The 25421-nt window shown below is 51.8% G+C and overlaps 1 protein-coding gene across 1 annotated transcript in view; it reads left to right on the top strand.

Moving 5' to 3' along the window:
• NMT1 (N-myristoyltransferase 1) overlaps window positions 1-19548 on the top strand; it is a 44056-nt gene extending 24508 nt beyond the window's left edge. The window contains exons 4-12 of the mRNA XM_008012364.3: window positions 7224-7342; window positions 9755-9846; window positions 10667-10783; window positions 11907-12077; window positions 12924-13032; window positions 15938-16108; window positions 16698-16865; window positions 17850-17987; window positions 19168-19548. Of these exons, the coding sequence (XP_008010555.2) occupies window positions 7224-7342; window positions 9755-9846; window positions 10667-10783; window positions 11907-12077; window positions 12924-13032; window positions 15938-16108; window positions 16698-16865; window positions 17850-17987; window positions 19168-19188 (1106 nt within the window). The 3' untranslated portion in view covers window positions 19189-19548. The remainder of the gene's footprint in view (window positions 1-7223; window positions 7343-9754; window positions 9847-10666; window positions 10784-11906; window positions 12078-12923; window positions 13033-15937; window positions 16109-16697; window positions 16866-17849; window positions 17988-19167) is intronic.
• Window positions 19549-25421: the final 5873 nt, after the last annotated feature.

Below are 25421 nucleotides of genomic sequence, written 5' to 3'. Positions count from 1 at the left end.
GAGAACGGCGTAAACCCAGGAGGCAGAGGTTGCAGTGAGCTGAGATCCGGCCATTGCACTCCAGCCCGGGCGACAGAGCGAGACTCCGTCTCAAAAAAAAAAAAAAGGGCAGCATAAAGACTATCATTCAGAGACCTTAGCATTTTATAGCAGCACACATTGAGAACAAATAATGATTCTTGCCAACAGCAGTGGCTCACACCTATAATCTCAGCACTTTGGGAGACTGAGGTGGGAGGATTGTTTGAGCCCAAAAGTTCGAGACTAGCCTGGGCAACATAGTGAGAACCTTGTTTCCACAAAAAGTGAAAAAAAAAAAAAAATGCACCTGTAGTCCCAGCTACTCAGGAGGCTGAGGTGGGAAGATTGCTTGAACCTGGGAAGTCAAGGCAGCAGTGAGCTGAGATCACACCACCGCACTCCAGCCTACATGACAGGAGTGAGACCCCCAACTCAAAAAATGAACAAACCAAAAAACCCCCCAAAAAACAGAACTGTTGGCACATGAAGAGTGGAAATGTCTGCCCAGAGGTCTTTTTTCCATTTAGGTTTATAGAGAGTTTGTCTTGTTTGTCTGGGCACATGTTTATTCCTGGAATGGGCAAAGTCCCCAGCCTCTTCCCCTTTGTCTCCTAGCCAATGCATGCTTACTAAATGCAAAGTGGTTTGAGATTTTGCTTGGCAGTGATGGTTCAACACTGGGAATATCATATATAGGTTTCATCAACACCCCTTAAAAAGCTATAATGAACTGCTAAAGGGGTAGAATAAGCAGATTGTCTAAAAGGATTTAGAAGGAACTGGATCCTGTTAGACGTGCCTGCCAAGACTGAGCCAAGCCAACCTTGATGGCTAACTTCAGGACTCAGCTGACAAAGTTTCTGAAGTGGTTGTATCATGATTCTGGAACCATTGGTGGCCTAGTTCCTGTTTTCTTTGTGACTGGGAAAGTAAGTATGTTGGAAAAAAAACATGTTCCAACACCAAATGTAAATGACTTTCAGCTCGTCCACATTACTACTTCTCTCCAGAAACACAATGAGACATGACTGGTGTGTTCAGTGCAGAGGAGGAGGTTAGGGCAGGGCCAGGCAGGGTAGGGCCAAAGACTGGTGAGGGGAAGAAGGCAGCTGTGCCCAAGGCGATTTGTCTGCTGCGGAGGTTGGGAGCAGCTACTCCATGAGGCCTGCAGACCTGCAGGATGGGCATTGCCTAATTGCTAGTAGAAATGCAGTTTGTCGAGCCCCCACCCCAAAGCTGCAGAATCAGAACTGCCAGAGGATTTCTGTCCACTTTGAAAGTTTGAGAAGCTCTGCTCTAGAGCAGATGCAGTTCTCAGAAGCTTCTTCACAACAGAAGCAAACTGAGTAGGTGCATCCTCACAGGTGAGGGAGAGCAGAGCACTGCCCGGGTGGACAAGAGGGGTGCCGATTCCCCCATCACCTTGTGTGTTTGGCTGCCCTCATCGGCCAGGTCCCAGGCCCACTGGCTAAGCCCTCCAGCAAGGCTTTGGGCCATAGGGTGGGGTCCCAGTGACCAGGTTCTCGCTGAGGAGCAGGAACGATGTAGAGAGCCACACATCTTATCTCCAAATGAAATCCCTGATGAGGTGTTATGTGGTGGCTGCCATATATCTTGCTGTGTTTTCAGATGGCATTTTGGAGTTTTGGTTTGATTTTATTTTTCCTGAGGAATTTGCAGATGAGTAACCTTGCTACATTCTTCACAGATAGTGTCTCCTGGTAAAGAGGCAGATTGAGGCCAGGCGCAGTGGCTCATGCCTGTAATCCCAGCACTTTGGGAGGCCGAGGCGGGCGGATCACCTGAGGTCAGGAGTTTGAGACCAGCCTGGCCAACATGGTAAAACCTTGTCTCTACTAAGAATACAAAAACTAGCTGGGCGTGGTGGCACGGGCCTGCGATCCCAGCTACTCGAGAGTCTGAGGCTGGAGAATTGCTTGAACCTGGGGAGACGGAGGTTGATGCAGTGAGCTGAGATCACACCACTACACTCCAGCCTGGGCAGCAGAGCAAGACTGCATCTCAAAAATAAATTTAAAAAAGAAAAAAAAAAAAAAAAAGAGGCAGATTGGGATTAATTTGCTTCTGTTCCTCTTCAGCCCAGCAATACTTTGTTTTCCTCTCACCTGTAAATGTAGAAAGTGCTTCAGTTTAGTTCTCAGAAAGCTCAAGAGAAAACCACACAGTTGCTCATACGGGCCCTGACACTTTGAGGAAGGAGGAACAAGGTCTGGGTTTATTTCTTCTGGTTTTGCCTCCTGTGCAGTGTGTGGTGTGGGACTCTGTGGAAGAGCGGTTGCCCTGAGCATCTGACTAGTCTGTCTTTGAGGTCCAGGGTCAGTCAAGCCCCAGTTAGGTTCCTTTGTGTCAGCCTGTAGAAAGTGCCACCTTGGCAGGCATGTTAGCCTGCATGGCTGAGGCATCACCCTAGTTCTGAGTTTTCTCAGGGGTGGTGTTACCTACAGCTTCTTGCCCTAATTTTTTTTCACTTAAATGGAGGACTAATGATTATAAATCTCATGCATTGTGTTTTTACAGCACTCCCCACCTTCTTGGGAGAGTTTTAATTAGATGGTATTCCACTAAAGAGACCTAGGAGTCTCTTTGTCTCTCTTATTTATTTATTTATTTATTTATTTATTTATTTATTTTTGAGACAGAGTCTCACTCACTCTGTCACCCAGGCTGGAGTGCAGTGGCGCGATCTCGGCTCACTGCAACCTCTGCCTTCCGGGTTCAAGCTATTCTCTGCCTCAGCCTCCCAAGTAGCTGGGATTATAGGCGCCCGCCACCACGCCTGGCTAATTTTTGTATATTTAGTAGATACGGTGTTTTACCATCTTGGCCAGGCTGGTCTTGAACTCCTGACCTCGTGATCCACCTGCCTCAGCCTCCCAAAGTGCTAGGATTACAGGCATGAGCCACTGTACCCAGCCCTCTTTTATTTTCTTGAGACAGGATCTCGTTCTGCTGCCCAGGCTGGAGTGCAGTGGCATGATATGGCTTTCTCCAGCCTTGATCTCCTGGGCTCAAGCAGTCCTCCTACCTTAGCCTCCTGAGTAGCTGGGACTACAGGTGCCTGCCACCATGCCTGGATAATTTTTAAATTTTTTGTGGAGATAGGGTTTGACTCTGTTGCCCAGGCTGGTCTCAAACTCTTAGGCTCAAGCTGTCCTCCTGTCTCAGCCTCCTAAAGTGCTGGGATTACAGGTGTGAGCCACTGCACCTGGCTGAGACCTGCAATTCTTTAGAAGCTTAAAATTATCCTAGGTTTTTTATTTTAAGCTTGGAAAGGCCTTCTTAGGCTGGGTGTCATGGCTCAATGCCTGTAATCCCAGCACTTTGGGAGGCCAAAGCAGGAGGATTGCTTGAGCCCAGCAGCTCAAGACCAGCCTGGACAACAGGGTAAGACCTCGTCTCTACAGAAAAATTTAAAAATTAGCCAGACAGACCGGACGCGGTGGCTCAAGCCTGTAATCCCAGCACTTTGGGAGGCCGAGACGAGTGGATCACGAGGTCAGGAGATCGAGACCATCCTGGCTAACATGGTGAAACTAAAAAAAATACAAAAAACTAGCCGGGCGAGGTGGCGGGCACCTGTAGTCCCAGCTACTTGGGAGGCTAAGGCAGGAGAATGGCATAAACCCGGGAGGCGGAGCTTGCAGAAGCTGAGATCTGGCCACTGCACTCCAGCCTGGGCGACAGAGCGAGACTCCGTCTCAAAAAAAATTAGCCAGACATGGTAGCACATGCCTGTGGTCCCAGTTTCTTAGGAGGCTGAGGTGGGGGGATCGCTTGAGTCCTGGAGGTCGAGGCTGGAGTGAACCATGATTGTGCCACTGCCCTCCAGCCTGGGTGACAGAGCGAGTCCCTGTCTCAAAGATGAAAAAATAAATAAAAATGAAAGGCCTTAGCAGAACTGTTGTAGTCTGTATAACAACTGTAAGAGCCCTCAGATGAACTTTTGATCCCCCCCTTCAGATCATGTCATTCTTCTTTTTAAAGTCACCCCTTTCCCACTCATGTCAATGGATGCAGTATCCTTTTCTGTCTTTGGTCAGTGTAATGCAGTGTGGCCACTCTGTTTTAAACAGTAACTGTCACAGGGGAGGATGTGCACTCACCTGGTTTCCATGGGTCCCAGAGGGAAGCTTCCCCTCTCTTTTCCCTCTCCCTGGTTTTTGTTTGGTTTAATGTTTTCATTAAAGCATCTCAGACATTCTCATTTATCTGAAGTCCTTCACAATTGCACCGCATTGCTTAGTTTGGGGTCTTTGATGTTTGATGTCACAGAAGGAATTTTGGGGGAAGAGTGTGCAGAAAGAAACCCATTGAAAGCTCAGGGTTTTCTTTAAACTTCCAGATTATTTTAAAGCAAGTTCAAAGTGTCATCCTTAGTCATTTATTTGTTCATGTCGGCCTTGAGAGAATTGGCTGCATTCTTGCTGTGCTCTGCAGAGCAGCCTTCCACCCCTGCTCAGCAGGAGGTACTCAAAGGCCGTCGTAAGGGAGAGGGCAGGCTGCTCCCCACAGAGCAGGACAAGCAGAGGCCGTGATGCTGGCACCAGACCAAGGACAGCACAGGAGCCTTGGGCTGCTTCTTGGCATCAAGGGCACTCCACAGTGGGAGTCTAGTAAAAGTGGCTGCTCCCTTCTCAGTGTTTCCTGTAGCTCTACTTTTTCACACCCACCCTGCCCCACGTAGTCCACCTGCAGCCTGACTGACTCCTAATTATCCTCGAGGTCTTGCCTTTACATATTTCCTCTGAGAGGTCTTTCCTGACACACACAGACACAGGTCCCGTAGCACCCTGTACTTCATTCTTACTGGCCCTTGCCATGCCGGGTGGGACGTGCCTCCTCGCTTGTCTCTTTGGTGTCCATGATGGTGAGGTCCGGTGTCTGTTGCATTTGCCAGCCCCTGCCACAGAACTGGCACATTCTAGGATTCAGTGAACACTTGGTGAAGGAGTGAGGGAATGGAAGTGCCTATTGCGTGTAGGACCTAGTAGCCAGCCGAAATGAGAAAATTTAGCCTTGAGGTTATTTTAGTACAGTAGGGAAGACCATCAGTATTCTTGGCCATGGAAATAATTAAGGGGGGGAAAAAAGGTTCTAAAGTATATAGGAAAAGGTATAAATTCAATACAAGTTGGGAAATCAGCACCTAGATAAGACTAGAGGGTCTGGCCCTCAGCTTTGTAGGCTCAAAAGTGTTTTTTTAATATACATAGCTGTCAGTTGGAAGCAGATTGACTTAAATTCACAAGAGCTACTTTATGAATAATCAAATGGTGGGTTTTGGCTGGGTGTGGTGGTTCATGCTATAATCCCAGCATTTTGGGAGGCCAAGGCAGGAGGATCACTTGAGTCTAGGAGTTCGAGACCAGCCTGGGCAACAGTAAGACCTCATCTCCCCTCTATGAAAAGTAAAATTAGCCAGGCGTGGTGGCACATGCTTGTAGTCCCAACCCCTGGAGAGGCTGAGATGGGTGGATCGTTTGGGCCTAGGAGGTTGAGGCTATAGTGAACCAGGGTTACGCCACTGCATTCCAGCCTGGGCAACAGCAAGACCCCGTCTCACCCGGTCATGAGCTTCCTGACTAGGGAAGAAAAATATGACCTCTCTCCCAAGCAAACCTGTTGGGAAGCCTGATTACCAATAGAGCAGGCTGCTTCCCTGCTGTGTGTCCCTGCCCTTTCCAGATCCTGACCCTCAGCACGTGGATAATGACTCATTTATTTACTTTTCCCCAGAAGATGGTATGTCTTGTGAGGACAGGGACTTGATCCTTTTTCCTGCTGTACACTAGGGGCTGCATGGTCACTGAGTCACTGGTGCATGGTTGGTGCTCAGTAATGTGTCTGATGAAGAGGGTGAGATGATCAGTGCTGGCGGTGGTGTCGTGCACTGTGGCCTCATGCAGCTCTTTCCACCACCCTTGCCCCACAGATTCATTCTGGGAAGGTCTAGAACTGCCTGTTACATGTTAGAATGAAATGTTTGGACTTTGGGAGGCCGAGGCGGGTGGATCACTTGAGGCCAGGGGTTTGAAACCAGCCTGGCCAACATGGTGAAACCCCATCTCTACTAAAAAAGAAAACCTCCAAAATTAGCCAGCGTGGTGGCGGGCACCTGCAATTCCAGCCACTTGGGAGGCTGAGGCAGGAGAATCTCTTGAACCAGGGAGGTAAAGGTTGCAATGAGCCAAGATCGCACCACTGCACTCCAACCTGGGCGACAGAATGAGACTCTGTCTCAAAAAAAAAAAAAAAAATTAGATCAGGAGTCTATAAGTCAGTAAAAGCATGAATTGAGTGCCTAGTCTATACTGAGGCCTTTGCTAAGAACACTTACTGAGTTGGTCCTTTTTGAAGACTCTTGTTTTCCAAAGTGCACTAAACATTGCATTCTTCCCAATGTAAACATGAGTGAACCCATTGTGGAACTGAAATCATCCCAAGGGTGAAAATTCAGTGTGAATCTCTCAGCATTTATGAGTCCGATTGAGCTCTGATAGGAATGAGGGCTGTGTCTTTGGAGCACTTCTGCAGAGGAGGGGCCTATGCTGCTCAGGGAGGGGATGTTGTGTCACGGTGACTTCCTGGCAGCACTGTGTAGACTTGGTGATTCAGCCCAAAGGCACTTGCAGGACTCTAAACACTGAGGGCCTGAGTTGGCAGGAGCAGTTAACTGGCTCACACTGCTGAAAGCCAAGGCTGGCAGGGCCACAATTGAGCCTGGCGCCTAGAAGCCATCATCTGGTTCAGAAATGGGCCCAGTACATTGTTGTTGCTGTTGACACAAAAGCAGCCTTGTTGTGACTCCTTACAAACCCATCCAGATTGATGGGCCTGGGCCAGGGCCCTGACAGCACTCTTTACACCAACCAGGAGGCAGGAAGCCAAATTACTAAAGATAAATGTTTGTCATTCAGTGACCCAAGGGAGATTTAAATGGATTTCCCAAACACGAACCACCTTGGATCCCAGTGATTGTCCTGAGGTTTTGCCATGAATTGGCCCTCAGTTAGGGGCTAAGGGTAGCTGGAAAGATGGTTTGCAGTTGCCAAGCACAGAATGTTCTTCAGATGGAGGGCTCCTAGGGACAGGAGGAATTTGCTCTGGTTGAGTTTTGAGCTGAGCCATTTACTGCCCTGAGGGGGCAAAGGGTGAGGCTCACAACTGTGTTCTTCTTTCAGGCGAAGTGGTGAACACCCATGGCCCCGTGGAGCCTGACAAGGACAATATCCGCCAGGAGCCCTACACCCTGCCTCAGGGCTTCACCTGGGATGCCTTGGACCTGGGCGACCGTGGTGTGGTGAGTGGGCCCTCAGAAAGTTACACCTACAGGTAGGAGCCACTTTCACAGTAAGCCCTGCAGTCTCACCAAGACCACGTCTCCTTGAGCTGTAGAGAGCTGAGCCAAGGAGGTCTGAACAGACCCCCTTCTGTAACTTCCTAGGGTAAGGCCAAGACTCCACATAAATAGCTCTTAGCTTTTCTGGCAGGTTGAAAGTTAACCTCTATAGCTCCCCAACGTGGATACCTGTTTTTCATTTATTCTTTTTTGTTCATTCATTTATTTCCTTGTTTTCTTTCTAGTCTGTCTCCTGACTAGAGCAGCTGGGGCTGCTAAATGAGGCCCTGTCCTCCCCTTTCCACCCCAGCCACCCAGAGCCACTTGTTTTGACCTGAGGGATTTATTTCCCTTGTAAAGAATGATGAAAATGTCGCCTGGCAAATCCCACCACTTTGAGAGTCCGAGGCAGGTGGACCATGAGGTCAGGAGTTTGAGACCAGTCTGACCAACATAATAAAAGCCCGTCTCTACTAGAAATACAAAAAATTAGCCAGGTGTGGTGGTGCACGCCTGTAATCCCAGCTACTCAGGAGGCTGAGGCAGGAGAATCATGTGAACCTGGGAGGGGGAGGTTGCAGTGAACTGAGATTGTACCACTGCACTCCAGCCCAGGCGACAGTGCGAGACTTTTTGTCTCAAAAAAAAAAAAAAAAAATTCTGTTGACATTTTCTTTTTTTTTTTTTTTGAGACGGAGTCTTGATCTATTGCCTGGGCTGGAGTGGCAGTGGCATCATCTCAGCTCACTGCAGTCTCCACCTCCTGGGTTCAAGCGATTCTCCTGCCTCAACCTTCCGAGTAGCTGGGATTACAAGTGAGTGCCACCACACCCAGCTAATTTTTATATTTTTAGAAGAGGCGGTCTTTCACCATGTTGGCCAGGCTGGTTTTGAACTCCTGACCTCAGATGATCCTCCCGCCTCGGCCTCCCAAAATGCTGGGATTACAGACATGAGCCACTGTGTCTGGCCTTTATTTATTTATTTATTTATTTATTTATTTTGAGACAGAGTCTGGTTCTGTTGCCCAGGCTGGAGTGCAGTGGCACAATCTTGGCTCACCCCAACCTCTGACTGCCGGGTTCAAGCGATTCTCCTGCCTCAGCCTCCCGAGTAGCTGAGATTACAACCATCTGTCACTGTGCCTGGCTAGTTTTTGTGTTTTTAGTAGAGACGGGGTTTCACTATGTTGACCAGTCTGGTCTCTAACTCTTGACCTCGTGATCTGCCCGTCTGGGCCTCCCAAAGTGCTGGGATTACAGGCGTGAGCCACTATGCCCAGCCTTTTTTTTTTTTTTTTTTTTTTTTTGATGTGCAGTCTTGCTGTCTTTCAGGCTGGAGTGCAATGGCACCATCTCGGCTCATGCAACCTCTGACTCCTGGGTTCAAGCAATTCTCCTGCCTCAGCCTCCCCTGTGGCTGGGATTACAGGCGTCTGCCACCACACCCAGCTAATTTTTTTATTTCTTAGTAGAGATGGGGTTTCATTTCATTGGCCAGGCTGGTCTCGAACTTCTGACCTCAGGTGATCTGCCCACCTTAGCCTCCCGAAGTGCCGGGATTACAGACTTGAGCCACCACACCCGGCCAACAGAATTTTTTAATACCAAAGTTGGGCCAGCAGATGGAGATAGCTGAGAAGGCAGAAAAAGGCCTTTGTGGCTAGGTGTGGTGGCTCACACCTGTAATCCCAACAATTTGGGAGTCTTAGGTGGGAAGATCGCTTGAGCCCAGGAGTTCAAAATCAATCAGCGTGGTCAATATAGTGAGACTGGCCCCCCTACAAAAGAAAAAATAATAATAATTAGCCTGGCATGGTAGTATGCACCAGTAGTCTCAGCTACCCAGGAGGCTGAAGTAGGAGGATCGCTTGAACCCAGGAGTTGGAGGCTGCAGTGAGCCATGATCACACCAATGCACTCTGGCCTGAGTAACAGAGTGAGACCATATCTCGAAGAGAAAGGAAAGAAAGGCCTTTGTTTGAGCCAGATGGTAAAAATCAGACAATGTGGGAAATAGCAGTGACTCTCCATGGAGTAATTTCTTGACTAGCTTTGAGAGTCATCCCTGCACAGCACTTCACAGAAGTCGAGACCAGTGGCTCTCCCCTGTGGATGGCGCAGAATGATGAAGTGGTTGGTTAGGTGGCATTCTCGGTCTGCCACTCTGCTACGTGATGGCTCCGTTTTCTACTCTAACTAGGGTGCCTGCTCCAAGAGTTCCTACCATGCCAGGGGGCAGAGGGATTTGTGAGACTCCACGTCGTTTTTGGTGGTTTGTTTCATCCTTCTGAAAAGCCTAGAGCCCCAGGGTATTGGAGTTGGTCTCCTTCCTGGCAGAATACCTCCAAGTGAGCTGCTTATTTCTTTACAGCTGAAAGAACTATACACCCTCCTGAATGAGAACTATGTGGAAGATGATGACAACATGTTCCGGTTTGATTATTCCCCAGAGTTTCTTTTGTGGTAAGTTGTAGGGGCTTTCTTGAGGTTCTTGAGGGCAAGGTGTAGAGCGGAACCACCACAGGGCACCAGAGTTTTCATCCCTGCCAGGGGCCAGCCTTTGAATGGCAAAGTAGTGTGTCATTTTTGAGTTCCTGCATCTGAAGGAGACTTGCTTTCACTGGCGCTTAGAATTGCAGCCTTGTTTAAGACAGTTGACTGGGTGAGGGAGACCTTCGTAGAGTTGGTACCCAGGGAAGAGGTGTTCATTGTCTGGTGACTTTATATAAGAAAGGAAAGCGCATGAGACCTACTAAGACTGAAAGAAAAGAAGGCACATTTTCTACCTAGTTCCTGAGCATGCTGAGCCATCCACCTGCCCAGGCCACGTTTAATATCCAGGAAGAGAGAGGCATGGGCCGAAATAGAAAGGGACTACCTGAAAGGGAAGGAATAATTTGCACCAGAAGGAGGGAGACGGAGACCAGAGCTCCAGGGTTGCCACAATCAGCTCTCAACCATGGGACCCACTGTCCTTTGAACCAAAGATGCCAGTCCCTTGGTTCAAGCTGTCAAAATGAACACACAGAAATTGGATCAGGCATGAAATCCTCAGTATGATAACCTTGGGTTGGATGAGTAACTAGGCCAAGTGGGATGAGTAGCCAGAAATGGTGATGGCTCGATTCTGTGTATCCAGGAGGGCTTGGCCCTAAAGAGAATTCAGCTATTAACCCCCAGGGAGGTGGTAGCACCAGGTCAAAACCAAATTTGACTGTGGAACCCAAACAGCTTGTCCAGCCTGCCGGCAAGCAGCACAACAACCCCAGCCTCTCTTTTCCAGGGCTCTCCGGCCACCCGGCTGGCTCCCCCAGTGGCACTGCGGGGTTCGAGTGGTCTCAAGTCGGAAATTGGTTGGGTTCATTAGCGCCATCCCAGCAAACATCCATATCTATGACACGTAAGCACCAGCACCTACCCCCAACCCCCACAACACCGCCATCCTGCTTGGTCTGGGAGGGAGGAGAAAAAGGCTGAACAATGTGCCCCATTAAAGAAAGAGGGACAGTCTCCGGAAGGGAGGACGCCCAGCTGCTGGGACTGCAGATTCATCTTAGGAACCACCTGTTCTGCTCAGAGTCCCAGTTGGCTCCCTTGTTCATGGCCCAGGTTGGAAGGAGCCCAGCCTGAGACCTGGTGTGCCTGCTCAGCAGAGGCTTGTTTTTATTATTTTTTAAATTTTATAGAGGCAAGGTCTTGCTATGTTGCCTGCGCTGGTCTCAAACTCCTGAGCTCAAGCGATCCACTCACCTCTCTCTCCCAAGAGTGCTGGGATTATAGGCGTGAGCCACCGTGCCTGGCCAGAGGCTTTTTTTAGTCTCACTGTGTTGCCCAGGTTGGAGTGCAGTGGTGCAAATCTTGGTTCACTGCAACCTCCACCTCCAGGGTTCAAACAATTCTCCTGCCTCAGCCTCCCAAGTAGCTGGGATTACAGGCATGCACCACCATACCTGGCTAATCAGAGGCTCATTTTTGAATGCCTGTACCAGTCACACATGGAAGCACTCGAACAGCAGCAGAAATGGGCCAGAGCCAGTGTGACCCAGATTCAGATAGTCCTTGGGGCCTGTGATCTCTGCTCTTCATTTTCCCTGGAAGTGTCCAAACCATCTGCCTGCCACAGTCTTCAGGGCTTATCAGCTGTGTTATTGAGGGAATCAGAACCTTGAAACCCTAGAATGGCCTTGACCTGCCCCACGGCTTCCCTGTGCTGCTTCCCTGCATGCTAACGGTGGGATTCCCCAGCCGACTCCTAGGGATTCGTCAGGGAGATGCTGGTGGTGCCTTCAAATAAAGGCGTTTGCTTGAGTCCCACCTTCCTTTGGAAATAGACTCTGTTGAAGTGAGGCAGGCTCCTGGCCTGGTGGAGCGTGGTGGGGAGTCCCAGTACTGAGTGCAGGTGGCAGCTAAAAGCACACCTGTGCTGCAGACCTGGTCCTTCCAGGTGTGGCTGCACGTGCTTGAGGGGATCACCATTCCCTTCCCTGTTAAAAACCTTGTCACCTGGATGTTTCCCCTCTTAGAGAGAAGAAGATGGTGGAGATCAACTTCCTGTGTGTCCACAAGAAGCTGCGTTCCAAGAGGGTGGCTCCAGTCCTGATCCGCGAGATTACCAGGCGGGTTCACCTGGAGGGCATCTTCCAAGCTGTTTACACTGCCGGGGTGGTACTACCAAAGCCCGTTGGCACCTGCAGGTAAACCTGTCTTCCTGTAAGTCCTTTAAAATACTGGTGTCTGCACTCTAGTTGAGGAGCATGGGCCACTGTGAGTCACAGCTCCGCCTTTAGCATCCCACCTCTGGAGTATCTGGTAAGGCGGGCACCTGATGCCTGCAGGAGCCAGATCGGGAGTGTGGAGAGGGCAGGAGGGTTGTAGGGATGGCAAACTGGCAAGTCTGTCCCTACCTTGTCTGGAGGGCTCTTGGTGTCTGCTGGCTGCTGCTATTTGGAGATGGTGGGGGTGGCACTGATGGTTTGTGTTTGTTTTTAGGGATGAGCTCAAATCTGGATTTTTATGGGAAATGTCCTAAAATTTTAAATGGTTGGCTCAATTTGTTTTGAATATTGTGTGCACCAAATAGAGCAAGTCTGCTATGTGATCTAAGGGCAACCTCTGCCTTAGAAAGTTGTTTGAAACAATTGAATAATCTCTCCCTAGAGAACTTTAAAAGTAAAAACACCAGGTGTGAAGGCAGAAGAGTAGGGAGGAGGGTGAGTGCCTCTGCCATCATCTTCTGGGCATGACTACAGCCCTTTTCCGTTGACTTGATTCTAGGAGTGAGGATTGCTCTCTCCAGACAACCGCTGTAGCAAAGGAATAGTTTTGGAAATGGAGCAAGAAAAATAGGGAGAAAGAAGATCTAGGAGGAGGTTTGGCAGCACTCACTGGGGGGAGGCTGGAGAGCAGGGTGACACCACTGGCTCCGGAGGCACCTGATGTGTGTCTCACGCCACCTGCTGGCCAGCTGGGGTCTCCCTGCCATTGTTCTTGTAATAGGGATTGGCCAGAACCCTGAGGACAGGACATTTGTGTCCCCACAGGTATTGGCATCGGTCCCTAAACCCACGGAAGCTGATTGAAGTGAAGTTCTCCCACCTGAGCAGAAATATGACCATGCAGCGCACCATGAAGCTCTACCGACTGCCAGAGGCCAGTGGTGCCCCGGGTGGTGGACAGAGAACAGAGAGAGGGCAAGGAGAGCCTGGCTGTCAGCAGGAGAGAAGGGCTCTGGGTGGAGAGGGGACTTTCTCCTACCAGAGGCCAGTGGTGCCCTGGGTGATGGGCAGGGGGCAGAGAGAGGGCAAGGAGAGCCTGGCTGTCAGCAGGAGAGAAGGGCTCTGGGTGGAGAGGGGCTTTCTCCTACCGGAAAAGTGAACCAGCCCATAGTCTTCAGATTTCCTGGACTTTCTATTTCTGTTATCTGCAGCAGGATTTTATTTTAGTTTAACTTTCTCAGTTCCTCTGAGCCTGTGCCTGGACTAGCTTCTCTGCCATCTGTTGAAAGGCTCAGAGAACACCTATTCTCTGTAATTTTAGCCTAAGTAAAGCTTAAATAGAATGATGAATCCACTTAGTGAACCTTCATACACATGGCAGCGTGTTCCAAAGCCCTGCGCAGATGCACTCGAGGGTCTGTGGCACCCCTCTGCCAGGCCAGGTGAGGGGTGACCTGAGCTTGTGAGGGAAGCCCTGATTTCTAATCCCAATTTCCCTACCCAGATTTGGCACTGAAGGACTGGGCAGCTTTAAAGTGAGCTGCTTTTCTCTTCTGGGTCTCAATTTTCCTAGTTTCCCAAAGAAACAAATGCTCCAACTGTGGCTGGCTTCAGGTAGGGAGTCTTTTTTTTTTTTGAGACAGGGTCTCACTCTGTTACCCAGGCTGGAGTGCAGTGGCAGTCACAGCTCACTGCAGCCTTGACCTCCCAGACTCAAGTGATTCTCCCACCTCAGCCTCCCAAGTAGCTGGGACTACAGGTGTTCGCCACCATGCCCAGCTAATTTTTGTTTCTATAGAAACGGGGTTTTGCTGCTGGGCACGGTGGCTCACGCCTGTAATCCCAGCACTTTGGGATGCTGAGGTGGGCAGATCACAAGGTCAGGAGAGCGAGACTATCCTGGCTAACACGGTGAAACCCCATCTCTAGTAAAAATACAAAAAATTAGCCGGTCATGGGGTGGCGGGCGCCTGTAGTCCCAGCTACTCAGGAGGCTGAGGCAGGAGAATGGCATGAACCCAGGTGGTGGAGCTTGTAGTGAGCCGAGAACGCACCACTGCACTCCAGCCTAGGCGACAGAGCGGGATTCCGTCTCAAAACAAAAGAAAACAAAAAAAGAAACAGGGTTTTGCCATATTGCCCAGGCTCATCTGAACTCCTGGGCTCAAGTGATCCACCCACCTCCAGCCTCTCAAAGTGCTGGGATTCCAGGCGTGAGCCACCTTGCCCATCCCAGTAGGGATTCTTAAAATTCCTTCTCAGGCCGGGCGGTGGCTCACGCCTGGAATCCCAGTACTTTGGGAGGCTGAGGCGGGCAGATCATGAGGTCAAGAGATTCACTGCCAACATGGTGAAACCCTGTCTCTACTAAAAACAAAAATTAGCTGGGTGTGGTACGTGCCTGTAGTCCCAGCTACTTGGGAGGCTGAGGCAGGAGAATCACTTGAACCTGGGAGGCAGAGGTTGCAGTGAGCCGAGATCGCACCACTGCACTCCAGCCCGGCGACAGAGCAAGACTCCGTCTCAAAAAAAAAAAAAAAAAAAAGGAAAATCCCTTCTTTTTCCTCGAAGTGCTTCTGGTTGGCCATCAGTCCACACAGTTACTGAGTTCCTGCTGACGTGAGGGCTGCCTGCCTGGACTTCTCAGCCTCTAAACAGGATTGATCACTCTGAAATCAGGCTAATCCACCCATGGATTGAGGTCATTAGTGTCCCATCTTGAGAGACTGCTGCAGTACCATTAGACACTGCCAAAAGCACAGGTTTGGGGGACTATGGTATGTGTCTTCTGCCTTCTGTTCTCATGACGAATCTGCCCTGCGTTCCAGGCCGGTGGGCAGGCAGGCAGAGAGCATTCTTAGAGTGCCACAGCAGCCAGAAGACTGCCTCACCCCTATCGGGGTGGAAACCCCAGCATGGCTGTGTTTTCAGTCCAGGATTTGAGGTATCATTATGGGAGCTGCCGTGTAGAATGAGGTCAGTGAGTGTTCCCTAGAGAGACGAGGATTTAGCAAGGAATTTTAGAGGCTGGAGGTTCTAGAACTGAAGTTTTAAAAGCAATTCCTGCACTGGGAAGCATTGTGTCAGGCACTGACTGAGGCCTGTAAACTGTGACACCACCCTGTTTGCAGATTGCCCCAAGCCCACCTTTGTGTATCTGAGCCTCTGGGAATGTTCTGCCAGCCCGGTATTTGCTCCACAGCATCATATGGTTTCATTCCACTGAAGCATTTTTCTAGCAAAAGCAGCTGCCGGGTGGGACGCTGACTGGGGATGAAATCCTGGGAGTATGCTGCTTTTCTTCTGCATTTAACTTGCAGCCATGGCTCTCTGGGAAGTACTGGTGTAACAGTGTCTGGGCGGGCAGACCCTGGCTAGGCCCTGGGGTCTGTGAAGTGCTCTAAGTCTAGCAGAGAGAGAGCAGTGAGTATGGGATGGCATCAGTCACAGTTCAGTGAGAAGCCTGTGAGGACCGCTGGGCCGCATGAGCAGAAGGTACAGCTAGAAAGGCCAACCTGGCCCAAGGGTAGAAAGTCTTGTGCTCTGGGGCGGGGAGTTTGAAACAAGGGTGAAGCATGAAGGGTTGTGTTTTCTTAGGAAGTCAGTCTGGGGCCATGTGGATGATTGACTGATGCAGCAGCCTGAGTCCTCCTGGACTAGGAGGGAAAGGGCCAGAAGATATGGAAGAGGCAGGCCCTGTGCCTGAGGAGAGATGCACGGGGGTGCAGGGAGCCTCCACATGACCAGGGATTCTCTCTTGAGGGCCTGATCTATCCTCACCATGGATAGACCCAGGGTGATCAGCTCATCTCACTCCATCTCTTCTGTCTTACTTCCAGACTCCCAAGACAGCTGGGCTGCGACCAATGGAAACAAAGGACATTCCAGTAGTGCACCAGCTCCTCACCAGGTACTTGAAGCAATTTCACCTTACGCCCGTCATGAGCCAGGAGGAGGTGGAGCACTGGTTCTACCCCCAGGAGAATATCATCGACACTTTCGTGGTGGAGGTGAGTCAGGGAGTGGTGTTCCAGGCCTCTAATGCATTTCCAGAGAGGCATCCCCCTGAGTGGCCGGGTTCCCAGGGCTTGAGTGTTGGCACCCTAGACTTCCTTGACCATCCGTGTTTGGTCCTCCCTAAAAACAAGGAGTTGGTGCTTGAATTTGCTGAAAAGATACCTTTGGATCTGGCTTGAGCCCTTCTCCCCCTCTGCCCCACTTTGATAACACAGAATAGAGAGAACTGAGCCCCGCTTAATCCTTCAGGAAAGCCTGCAATTCCCTGCCTGTCCCAACTTAACCCAGTGCTGACCAGACGTAGGAGACACAGTCTAGGGGGGATGTGAACTGCAAGAAGAGGTCCCTAGTGGTGCCCCTGCTGGGAAAGAGGTTTGGCAGTTTCAGTCTGCGATCACGGCTCTGTCCTCAAGTGCCCTGAGCCAACATCCCTCCTCCTCCCCACATGTCCTGTTGCAGTTTCCACCTGTTTATCTAGAGGGGCAGAGCTGCCTGAAGGCAGAGCGAAAGAAAACATTTTGTTCCTGGGCCACAGTGCTACTGTACATGCTTGACATTGCCTCTTTATTGCCTTCCCTTCAGAACTCAAACGGAGAGGTGACGGATTTCCTGAGCTTTTATACGCTGCCCTCCACCATCATGAACCATCCAACCCACAAGAGTCTCAAAGCTGCTTATTCTTTCTACAATGTTCACACCCAGACCCCTCTTCTAGACCTCATGAGCGATGCCCTTGTCCTCGCCAAAATGGTGAGGAGCAGACCAGGGGCTCTCTGGAGATGTGCGGGGAAGGGGCAGTGGAGCCATGGTGAGCACAGCTCTCAGGACGCAGCCTCCCATGGACTGGGAGGCTCCGAGTCCTCCTCACCTCCAGTTCTGCTTAGGCAGGGTTCCTACAGTTTTTAGCCAGAAACTCAAAACTCGGAAGGAGCAAGGAGCATCCGAAGTGAAGGCATTGAACTCCTCCTGATTCATTTCAGTGAGTTTCATTCTCACAGGAGGCACCACCAAGGAGCCTGAATAGCCAGGCCTGCCCTGGGAGGACACGGGTTCTCCTCACAGCTTTCCCAGCGTGGGAAAGGGGTGATTGCTCTCTGTCGTGGTGAGTCATCGGAGTGTCTGACTGCCAGCAGTGGGTGGAGAGCCCGTTGGTCAGTGCTTCGCTGTGGGTTCTGGTGACCTCCTGCACCCAGCCCAGCCTGCTGTGGGCAAGCTGGTCCCTGCCCTGTGAGAGCTTCTGCTCCAGTTGGTGAGGTTTAGGAAGCATCTTCACAGTCTCCAAGCGACACAGCAGGTGTCACATAACATGAGGTGCACTGAGGGCCTGAGAGTTGGGGTATACATGGAGTAAGGAAGCAACACAAACCCCAGGTAGCTGATGGGAGCCAGCTTCTCAGAGGAAGGGGCTCAGGACTTGGACTCCAGAGAGGACTGTGGAAATGACTAGAGTTTCAGGGAGGCATAACCAGGAATAGCAAGAGCCCCAGTCTGGACACTGAGTACCTATGTGTATACTCAGAGGGAGACTGGGCAGAGGCCAGGCTGGAGGGGGCGCCCAGAGTGTCCTGAGAACCGCCTGGAGAGCTGGGAGTAATGCGGAAGCAGCAGAGCTTCTGAGGGAACCTTGTTCTTGTGGCTGCCCACAGGACAGCTTTGAAATGGCAGCAAAGGGTTAGGAAGGAGGCCATCCCCACCTGTCCTCACCTGTTCTTGTTTCTCCCTGCTGCTTTGCAGAAAGGGTTTGATGTGTTCAATGCACTGGATCTCATGGAGAACAAAACCTTCCTGGAGAAGCTCAAGTTTGGCATAGGGGACGGCAACCTGCAGTATTACCTTTACAATTGGAAATGCCCCAGCATGGGGGCAGAGAAGGTGGGCACCATGCAGCCAGAGTCCAGGCTGCCCGACCCAGGGAATCAGTGTCTGCAGCAGAAACCGGGCCATGGGTTGGGGAGACAGCTGCAGTCTGGGTCCTTGTTACCTGGAGTTGAGCCTTTGAAAATGCCCTCCCTCCCATCCTGGCTTACACTGTGAAACCCCTTCTCTACTACAAAAAAAATACAAAAAAAATTAGCCGGGCGTGGTGGCGGGCACCTGTAGTCCTAGCTACTCTGGAGGCTGAGGCAGGAGAATGGCGTTAACCCGGGAGGCGGAGCTTGCAGTGAGCCGAGATTGCGCCACTTCACTCCAGCCTGGGCGACAGAGTGAGACTCCATCTGAAAAAAAAAAAAAGAAAAGAAAAGAAAATGCCCAGGCCGGGCGCGGTGGCTCAAGCCTGTAATCCCGGCACTTTGGGAGGCTGAGACGGGCGGATCACGAGGTCAGGAGATCGAGACCGTCCTGGCTAACACAGTGAAACCCCGTCTCTACTAAAAAATACAAAAAAATAGCCGGGCGAGGTGGTGGGCGCCTGTAGTCCCAGCTACTCGGGAGGCTGAGGCAGGAGAATGGCGCAAACCCGGGAGGCGGAGCTTGCAGTGAGCTGAGATCTGGCCACTGCACTCCAGCCTGGGCGACAGCGTGAGAGACGCCCTCTCAAAAAAAAAGAAAAGAAAAGAAAAGAAAATGCCCTCCCTCTGCCCTCTGCTGGCCAGACCAGCAGGTCAGCGTTCCCCTCTCAGCAACTGGTGTGAGGATGGCAGAGGGGACAGAGCCACACAGGAGCAGGAAGGCCTTCCCACCTGAGGGAACCGTGGAAGTTGAGTTGCCCACAATTTGCCAGGAGGGTAGGGCTGCGGGGTCTCTGAGGAGGTTTCCTCTCCCAAGCTGCTGCCCCCTTCCTGGCATGACACTTTCTTAGCCCTTCCTCCCCCAGCGCCACAGGGGACATGGGGGTGAGCTGGAGCGTGGACCAGTTTTGCCTGGGAGGTCTGATGGACATGTGAACCCTGGTGTGGAGGTTGAGCACGGGGCCAGCTGGGTGTGAGTCTGCTCCCACAGCACAAGCGGTGGACCCCAGGCCCAGCCAGTCGGAACTTCGGGGATGGGGGGTGTGGGAGAGTCTTTGGACCACTGTCGACTCAGCTCTGCCTCTCCCTGTTGGCTCTCCTAGGTTGGACTGGTGTTACAATAACCAGTCACCAGTGAGATTCTGGATAAAGCCACTGAAAATTCAAACCAGGAAATGGAACCCCACCACTGTTGGTCCAATTTTCACACATGTGAGAATCCCTGGCAAAGGGAGCAGAACTGAACCGGCTTTACCAAACCGCCAGCGAACTTGACAATTGTATTGCGATGGCGTGGGCTGCGTGACGTCACCTCCGGTCGTGTCTCTGGTCTCCGTGTTTTCCAATTAATTACATCTTCATGCAGCCGTGATCAAGGGAATGTAACTGCTGAAAACTAGCTCGTGATTGGCATATAATGGAGTTAACGGGTGAATAATAAAAGTATATATATATATTATATATATATAAATATTTTAAATATCTTTCATGTTCCAAATGTGCAAGAATGTTTGGTCTTTAATGAAAAGCTGAATCCAGATCATTCCTCAGAATGAGGACCCGAGGACAGTGGCAGACAGACGCGTTGGCACAGTCATGGTTTCCTCCAGAGGAGACATTGACTTATCTTGGGGAAAAAGAGGATCTGGAGAACCGCATCCAGCTCCCCTTCTGAATCAGCTGGGATGACTGGCTTTGAGAAGGAAGGGAAGGTGGAACAGGCTCAGATCTCACTGGATGGCACATGGAGCTCTTGGCTGGGGCTGACGCTGGGCAGGGACTTTCCTGCAGGGCCAGACCTGCCTGCATTTTGAGATACAGCAATGGGACGGTCCGCAGAAGCAGACCTCATTGATCGAGTCCCTTCTTCCATCCCCTTGACCTGCTCCCTGTAGGAAGTCATCCTGCCAACTGATTCAAAAGGGCTCTTTAGCCAATTGTTGCCAACCTTATAGGGATGAGTCCCCTGTGAGATTTTGCTTTTCCACTGCCTGGGATGACTGGCAGTTTGAAGAGGCCCTTGGACCCCCTTGTAGCATCAGGGACCTTTGGAGACCATATCAGTGTAAGCCCTGCTTAGCTCATCTTAGAGCAAAGAGCCAGCACCCTGATGTCCCCAGGGTGGCTGGGCAGGAGTGGCATGGGGCCAATGCCCAGACCCCTTCAGCCACCAGCCCCTGGCCTGTGCCTTCCAACCCATTAGCCATTTCTTGTGCCCCTTTCCAAGATACAGCCTGCAAGTGGCAGCAAGAAGTGGTGATTAGAGGCAGATCTGGACTTGGCAACAGAAATGGTTTCCCATCACCATTGTCTGAGTCTGACTTTTGCTGATGCTGTTTTGTGGATTTTGATGGTAGTGATGGTTGTTGATGCTGCCAGTTTCCCAAAAAATAATCAAGCCTCTGGCCACATGTCTGTCGATGTAGGCATTCTTGAGTGGTGTTCAGCCACGCGGCCTGGGCAGAATTGGGCTGTGGAATTGTCAGGAACCCACTTCCAGGCTTGGATGTAATTTTTGCTCTAGAGAGAAGTGGTGGGGAGGAGGTAGCATGACGTGTGGCGTGTGGGGCGTCCTTGCTGCCATCACCTCTCCGCTCATACGGGAATGAAGCCTTAGCCAGGAGGCCAGGCTCAGCCCTGTGCCACTCACCAAAGCCACACTCTGCAGGCCGGCAGGGGCTTGTTTCAGGTTGTGGGTTTTAGTGTGGTTTGTCAGAGGCTAATTCTGCAGAGTTGCCAAAACCAGAAGACATCGTATGCTTGGGATGAGGGCTGTGCCACCTGTGGGAATGCTGCCCGCTCTGCAGATTGCTGCTAGAGCCAGCAACTTCACTAAGGTGGATTTTTGTCAGAGGCCTGCAGGGGCCTCCCTTTTCCCATTGTTCCTGTGCTGCAAACTAGGCCCCAGCAATCGTGACTGACGTTTGACTCCTTGACTCCAAGAAACCGAGACCAAAGAAGCTGCTGTTCTTAGCAAGATGCGCACTGCATTCCGCAGACGGAGGAGTCGGAGAGGCAGGGGGCTTGCTTTCAGCCTCACAGACAACAGTTGCACAGCGCCTCAAGTCCCAGAGTGACTCACCCTGTCCAGACCTTTGAGGATATCAAAGAATAAAGTGCCCAAGTCTTTCCTACCTTGGAGGAACCTGGAACTTGGAAAGGCTCCCTGTCCTAGTCTTGGTCTGTTCTGGGCCAGGTCCCAGCTTGAGCTGCCTCTGAGATTTGGGCTGTGCGGATCTCTGGAGTAAGCTCTGTTTCGGTTGACCCAGGTCATGGAATGGAAACGATGAGGCCCCAGTGGCTGTTCTGGAAGAAACAGATCTCCTGGCAAAAGCCCAGGCATCTCCCTCACTGAAATCAGGTTCCTTGCTCCTTGGACTCTGCTTTATCTCACGGTGAGAACCCTGCCCAGGTGTGCAGGGGATGGCTTGGGGGCTGCTTGCTGCTCATCTGATTTTTGTCCCAGTACCTGCGTTCTTCATTCAAACCCTTCTGGGACTTCAGGTCACAGAGCACCATCCCGGGGGTCAGGGCCTCCCCACAGGAGCCCTGCAGTGTGGTGGCATCATGGCTGGCTTGAACCAAGCAAAGGAAGGACCCTGAAGCCTTCATGCTAACCCTCCTTGAGCAGCCGCTGTTGGATGGCCCCCCGGGCCTGGCCCCCCCTCTGCCACCCAGTCCTCCCAGCTGCCATGTTTCAAAGACGACTTTACCTCCTGCCTTTGGATTGACTGCATTTGACCACGGACTCCAGTCTGTGTAGGGAGAGAGCTGAGTAGGAGGCCTCCGCTCCGGATCGAGGTTTGTACAGGGCTCGTTTCCCCACACATGCCTGTTTCTGAAGAGGCTCCTGTCTTATTTGAAGGCCGGCCCACTTTAACATCAGGTTTATGGAAAATGTCAGGCCTTCCCCACAACTCCTGTGTAACTGGTATCACTCCCCTACTTGCTGGCTCTCGGAAGCCCAGGGGAGTCCCTGTGCTCCTGAATTCTTTCCCCAGAGATGACCAGCATTTAACCAACCTAAGGGCCCAAAGGCCTTGGACAGCTGCATGGAGCTGTGGTCTAGGAGAGGGAGGGGCACCAGATGCTAGGTCAGGGGAGGGGGCAGGAGTGTCCCTCCCGTCAGTGCCTACCCACCTATGAGGCGGCCTTCTGACGGCCTGGCCCACATTCCCCAGAACCAGGGGAGGCCTGAGGCTTCGGTTTTGCTCTGCTGCAAAATGAAGGCAGGCCCACAAGCCGACTGCACCTAGGGAGGCTGTTTAGGACAATTTCATTCCATTAAATTAAAAAATACTGACTGGCTGGCAGGCAGGTGCCACATCTGGGAACAGGGAGGGGGGAGCTTCACCTTTTTGTCTTGGCTTTTCATTGGGCTGTGGGGGGGGCATCCATTCCCAGGGTGGGGGAGGAAATACCAAATGCATTGTTGTTCTGCTCAATACATCTCACTTGTTTCTAATAAAGAAAGCAGCTGAACAAACCCTTTTGTCCTGGTATTCCTGGTCAGCAGGTGACAGTGGAAGAAACGGAGTGCTGAGGCCTAGGCTGGAGCCAGGACAACAGGACTCAGCCACAGAGGCCCTCAAGCCCACAGCATCAGGCCAGCTTCCAAAGGCCTTCCTTTAAGGCTGCCCTTCTTCCAGGGCAAAGTTGGTGTCGTCAGACCTTTCCCACCCGCCAGAGACGAGCTGGTATTGACCCAGGTTCACTCCAAGTTAGAGCAGCAGCTGGGCTCTCAGCCAGCACCTGAGCACCTCAGTGCAGGAGCCGGCCCAGGCTTCCCCAGCTGAGCACAGAGCAGCCCCCTTGGTCCAGGTCAGCAGTGGCTCCTCCGGTGGAGGTACAGGCCCCGCACCTTCCCACTATGCCCAGGTGTCATGTCTCTCCTCCTGCGCCATTGGCCAGGTGGTTCTTTGAGTCACTAGGGGTGCATTTTAACATGGCAAGTTGCTGGGCCCCAGTAGCTGTGTTTAAGACTTCCCATTCCCCCTGTTCTCATCCTCTGGAGCTTACCCTTTCCCTGACCCCCTGATCCTTTCAGGTCCATGGCTGGTGCCTCCAAGCCCCTTTCCAGGGAAGCTGACAAGACACAGGACCTGCATGACCCCTCTAAAGCCCCCCAACCCTCCTGTCCCAAACCAAGTCACTCGGGCTCCTATGGCCCACACCTTCTTTCCTGCCCTTAGCTTTGGACTGAGAGAACATAGCCCTATGTGTGGTTTCCACCCATGGGCCTCGGGGGTAAAAAGCTGTGATTTTGGGCTGGGCGCAGTGGCTCATGCCTGTAATCCCAGCACTTTGGGAGGCCAAGGCAGGCAAATCACAAGGTCAGGAGATCGAGACCATCCTGGCTAACACGGTGAAACTAACAACGGCTAACACTGTCTCTACTAAAAATACAAAAAATTACCCGGGCATGGTGGCAGGCACCTGTAGTCCCAGCTACTTGGGAGGCTGAGGCAGGAGAATGGTGTGAACCCGGGAGGCCGAGCTTGCAGTGAGCCGAGATTGCACCACTGCACTCCAGCCCGGGCGACAGAGTGAGACTCTGTCTCAAAAGAAAAAAAAAAGCTGTGATTTCTCCCTCACTTCCGCTTCCCAGTTCACTTCCTTAAAGACTCTTGCCCTTTTGGCAGGTCAAGGCGGGTGGATCACCTGAGGTCAGGAGTTCAAGACCAGCCTGACCAACATGGTGAAACCCTGTCTCTACTAAAAATACAAAAATTAGCTGGGCGTGGTGGTGCTCGCCTGTAATCCCAGCTACTGGAGAGGCTGAGGCAGGAGAATTGCTTGAACCCGGGAGGCGGAGGTTACAGTGAGCCGAGATTGCGCCATTGTACTCCAGCCTGGGGGACAAGCAAGACTTTGTCTCAAAAAAAAGACTCTTGCCCTTTCAAGGCAGCTTTCTCAGTGTTGGGCCCTCGTCCTAGCCTTCACTCCTTCCTCTTGGTACCATATACGAAACCAGAGAGGCCAAACAGGATGGGGACCCAGACCCCCCAGCCAGAGCTGGCTCTGCAGGGGCTGGGCAATGCTAATAGTTCTTCATTTGCTAAAACTGGACTTAGCCTCCCTGTGCCTCCCATCCTGAGGCTGCAGTTTGGCAGCCTGACCCTCCTGACAGCCTGGAGTGCCAGATGCCTGGGCTGCCTGGCCTGGCCCATTCCTTCTGGGCCCTTTTGATTCTGATTATCCTCTTTCTTTTTTTTTTTTTTTTTTTTTTTGAGACGGAGTCTTGCTGTGTCGCCCAGGCTGGAGTGCAGTGGCCGGATCTCAGCTCACTGCAAGCTCCGCCTCCCGGGTTTACGCCATTCTCCTGCCTCAGCCTCCCGAGTAGCTGGGACTACAGGCGCCCGCCATCTCACCCGGCTAGTTTTTTTTGTATTTTTTAGTAGAGACGGGGTTTCACCGTGTTAGCCAGGATGGTCTCGATCTCCTGACCTCGTGATCCGCCCGTCTCGGCCTCCCAAAGTGCTGGGATTACAGGCTTGAGCCACCGCGCCCGGCCTGATTATCCTCTTTCAGACAGACAAATTCACCAGAGCCAAACACCACTCCCAGCATGAAGGAGCGGGGGACATTGCCACTTTCTGCATCCGTTCTTGGAGTTGCTAGAAGGTGGAGTCTGCCCCAGCCTTGTGTTTTGGTTTCTGCAGGGCTTGGGGCCAGTTCAAGGCCTATCCCAGCCCAGTTCCAGGCCACCCTCTGGGGACTAATGTCAAGTTCTGCCCTTGTTCAGTGCCGGCACTGTCGCCTGGCAAAACCTAAAACACCAGGCCTCCACATTGTCACCCTGATGGGGGGTGCAGGATTTTTTCCGGATTCTGCTGTCTAGTGTCCAGTGCGTGCTCCCAGCATTCCTATAGAGGCGGCCCAAGCAGTGTTTCCAGCCTTTGTGTAAAAGGCTGGCTGGCTGGAGGAAGGAAGGAAAGCCCGTGTCCTTCGGATTTGCCCTACTGAGCAGACAGGGGCCTGCCTTGAGCCCAGCCAAGCGTGGGAGTGGCAGTCTGAGGGTCCCTCAGACTCCTGTCCCCTCCTCATTCAAGGCCCCTCTGTGTGTGTGTGTGTGTGTGTGTGCGCGCGCGCGTGTGTGTGTGTGTGTGTGCGTGCGCATGTTGTGGAGAGGCGCTGACCTTGTAAATTGGCATCCTCAGACAGTCTTGTGATACTCGCAGGAGCTTTAAGCCAGGAGCAGGGGTCAGGCTATTTTGAGCTGTGGCATCTCCTGCTGCCACCCCCTGGCTGTCTTAGACAAGTCCATGCCCTGTTGAGGGGAGAGGGCCAAGGGACTCATCCAGTCCTGTCCCTCCTCATGGGCCTGTGGGGGTGGCAGCATAGAGGTGATCAGGGA

Source organism: Chlorocebus sabaeus, chromosome 16, assembly GCF_047675955.1.
Source record: "Chlorocebus sabaeus isolate Y175 chromosome 16, mChlSab1.0.hap1, whole genome shotgun sequence".
Taxonomy (NCBI): domain Eukaryota; kingdom Metazoa; phylum Chordata; class Mammalia; order Primates; family Cercopithecidae; genus Chlorocebus; species Chlorocebus sabaeus.
The sequence above is the reverse complement of the archived record's forward strand: the minus strand, read 5'-3'. Positions and strand labels throughout refer to the sequence as shown.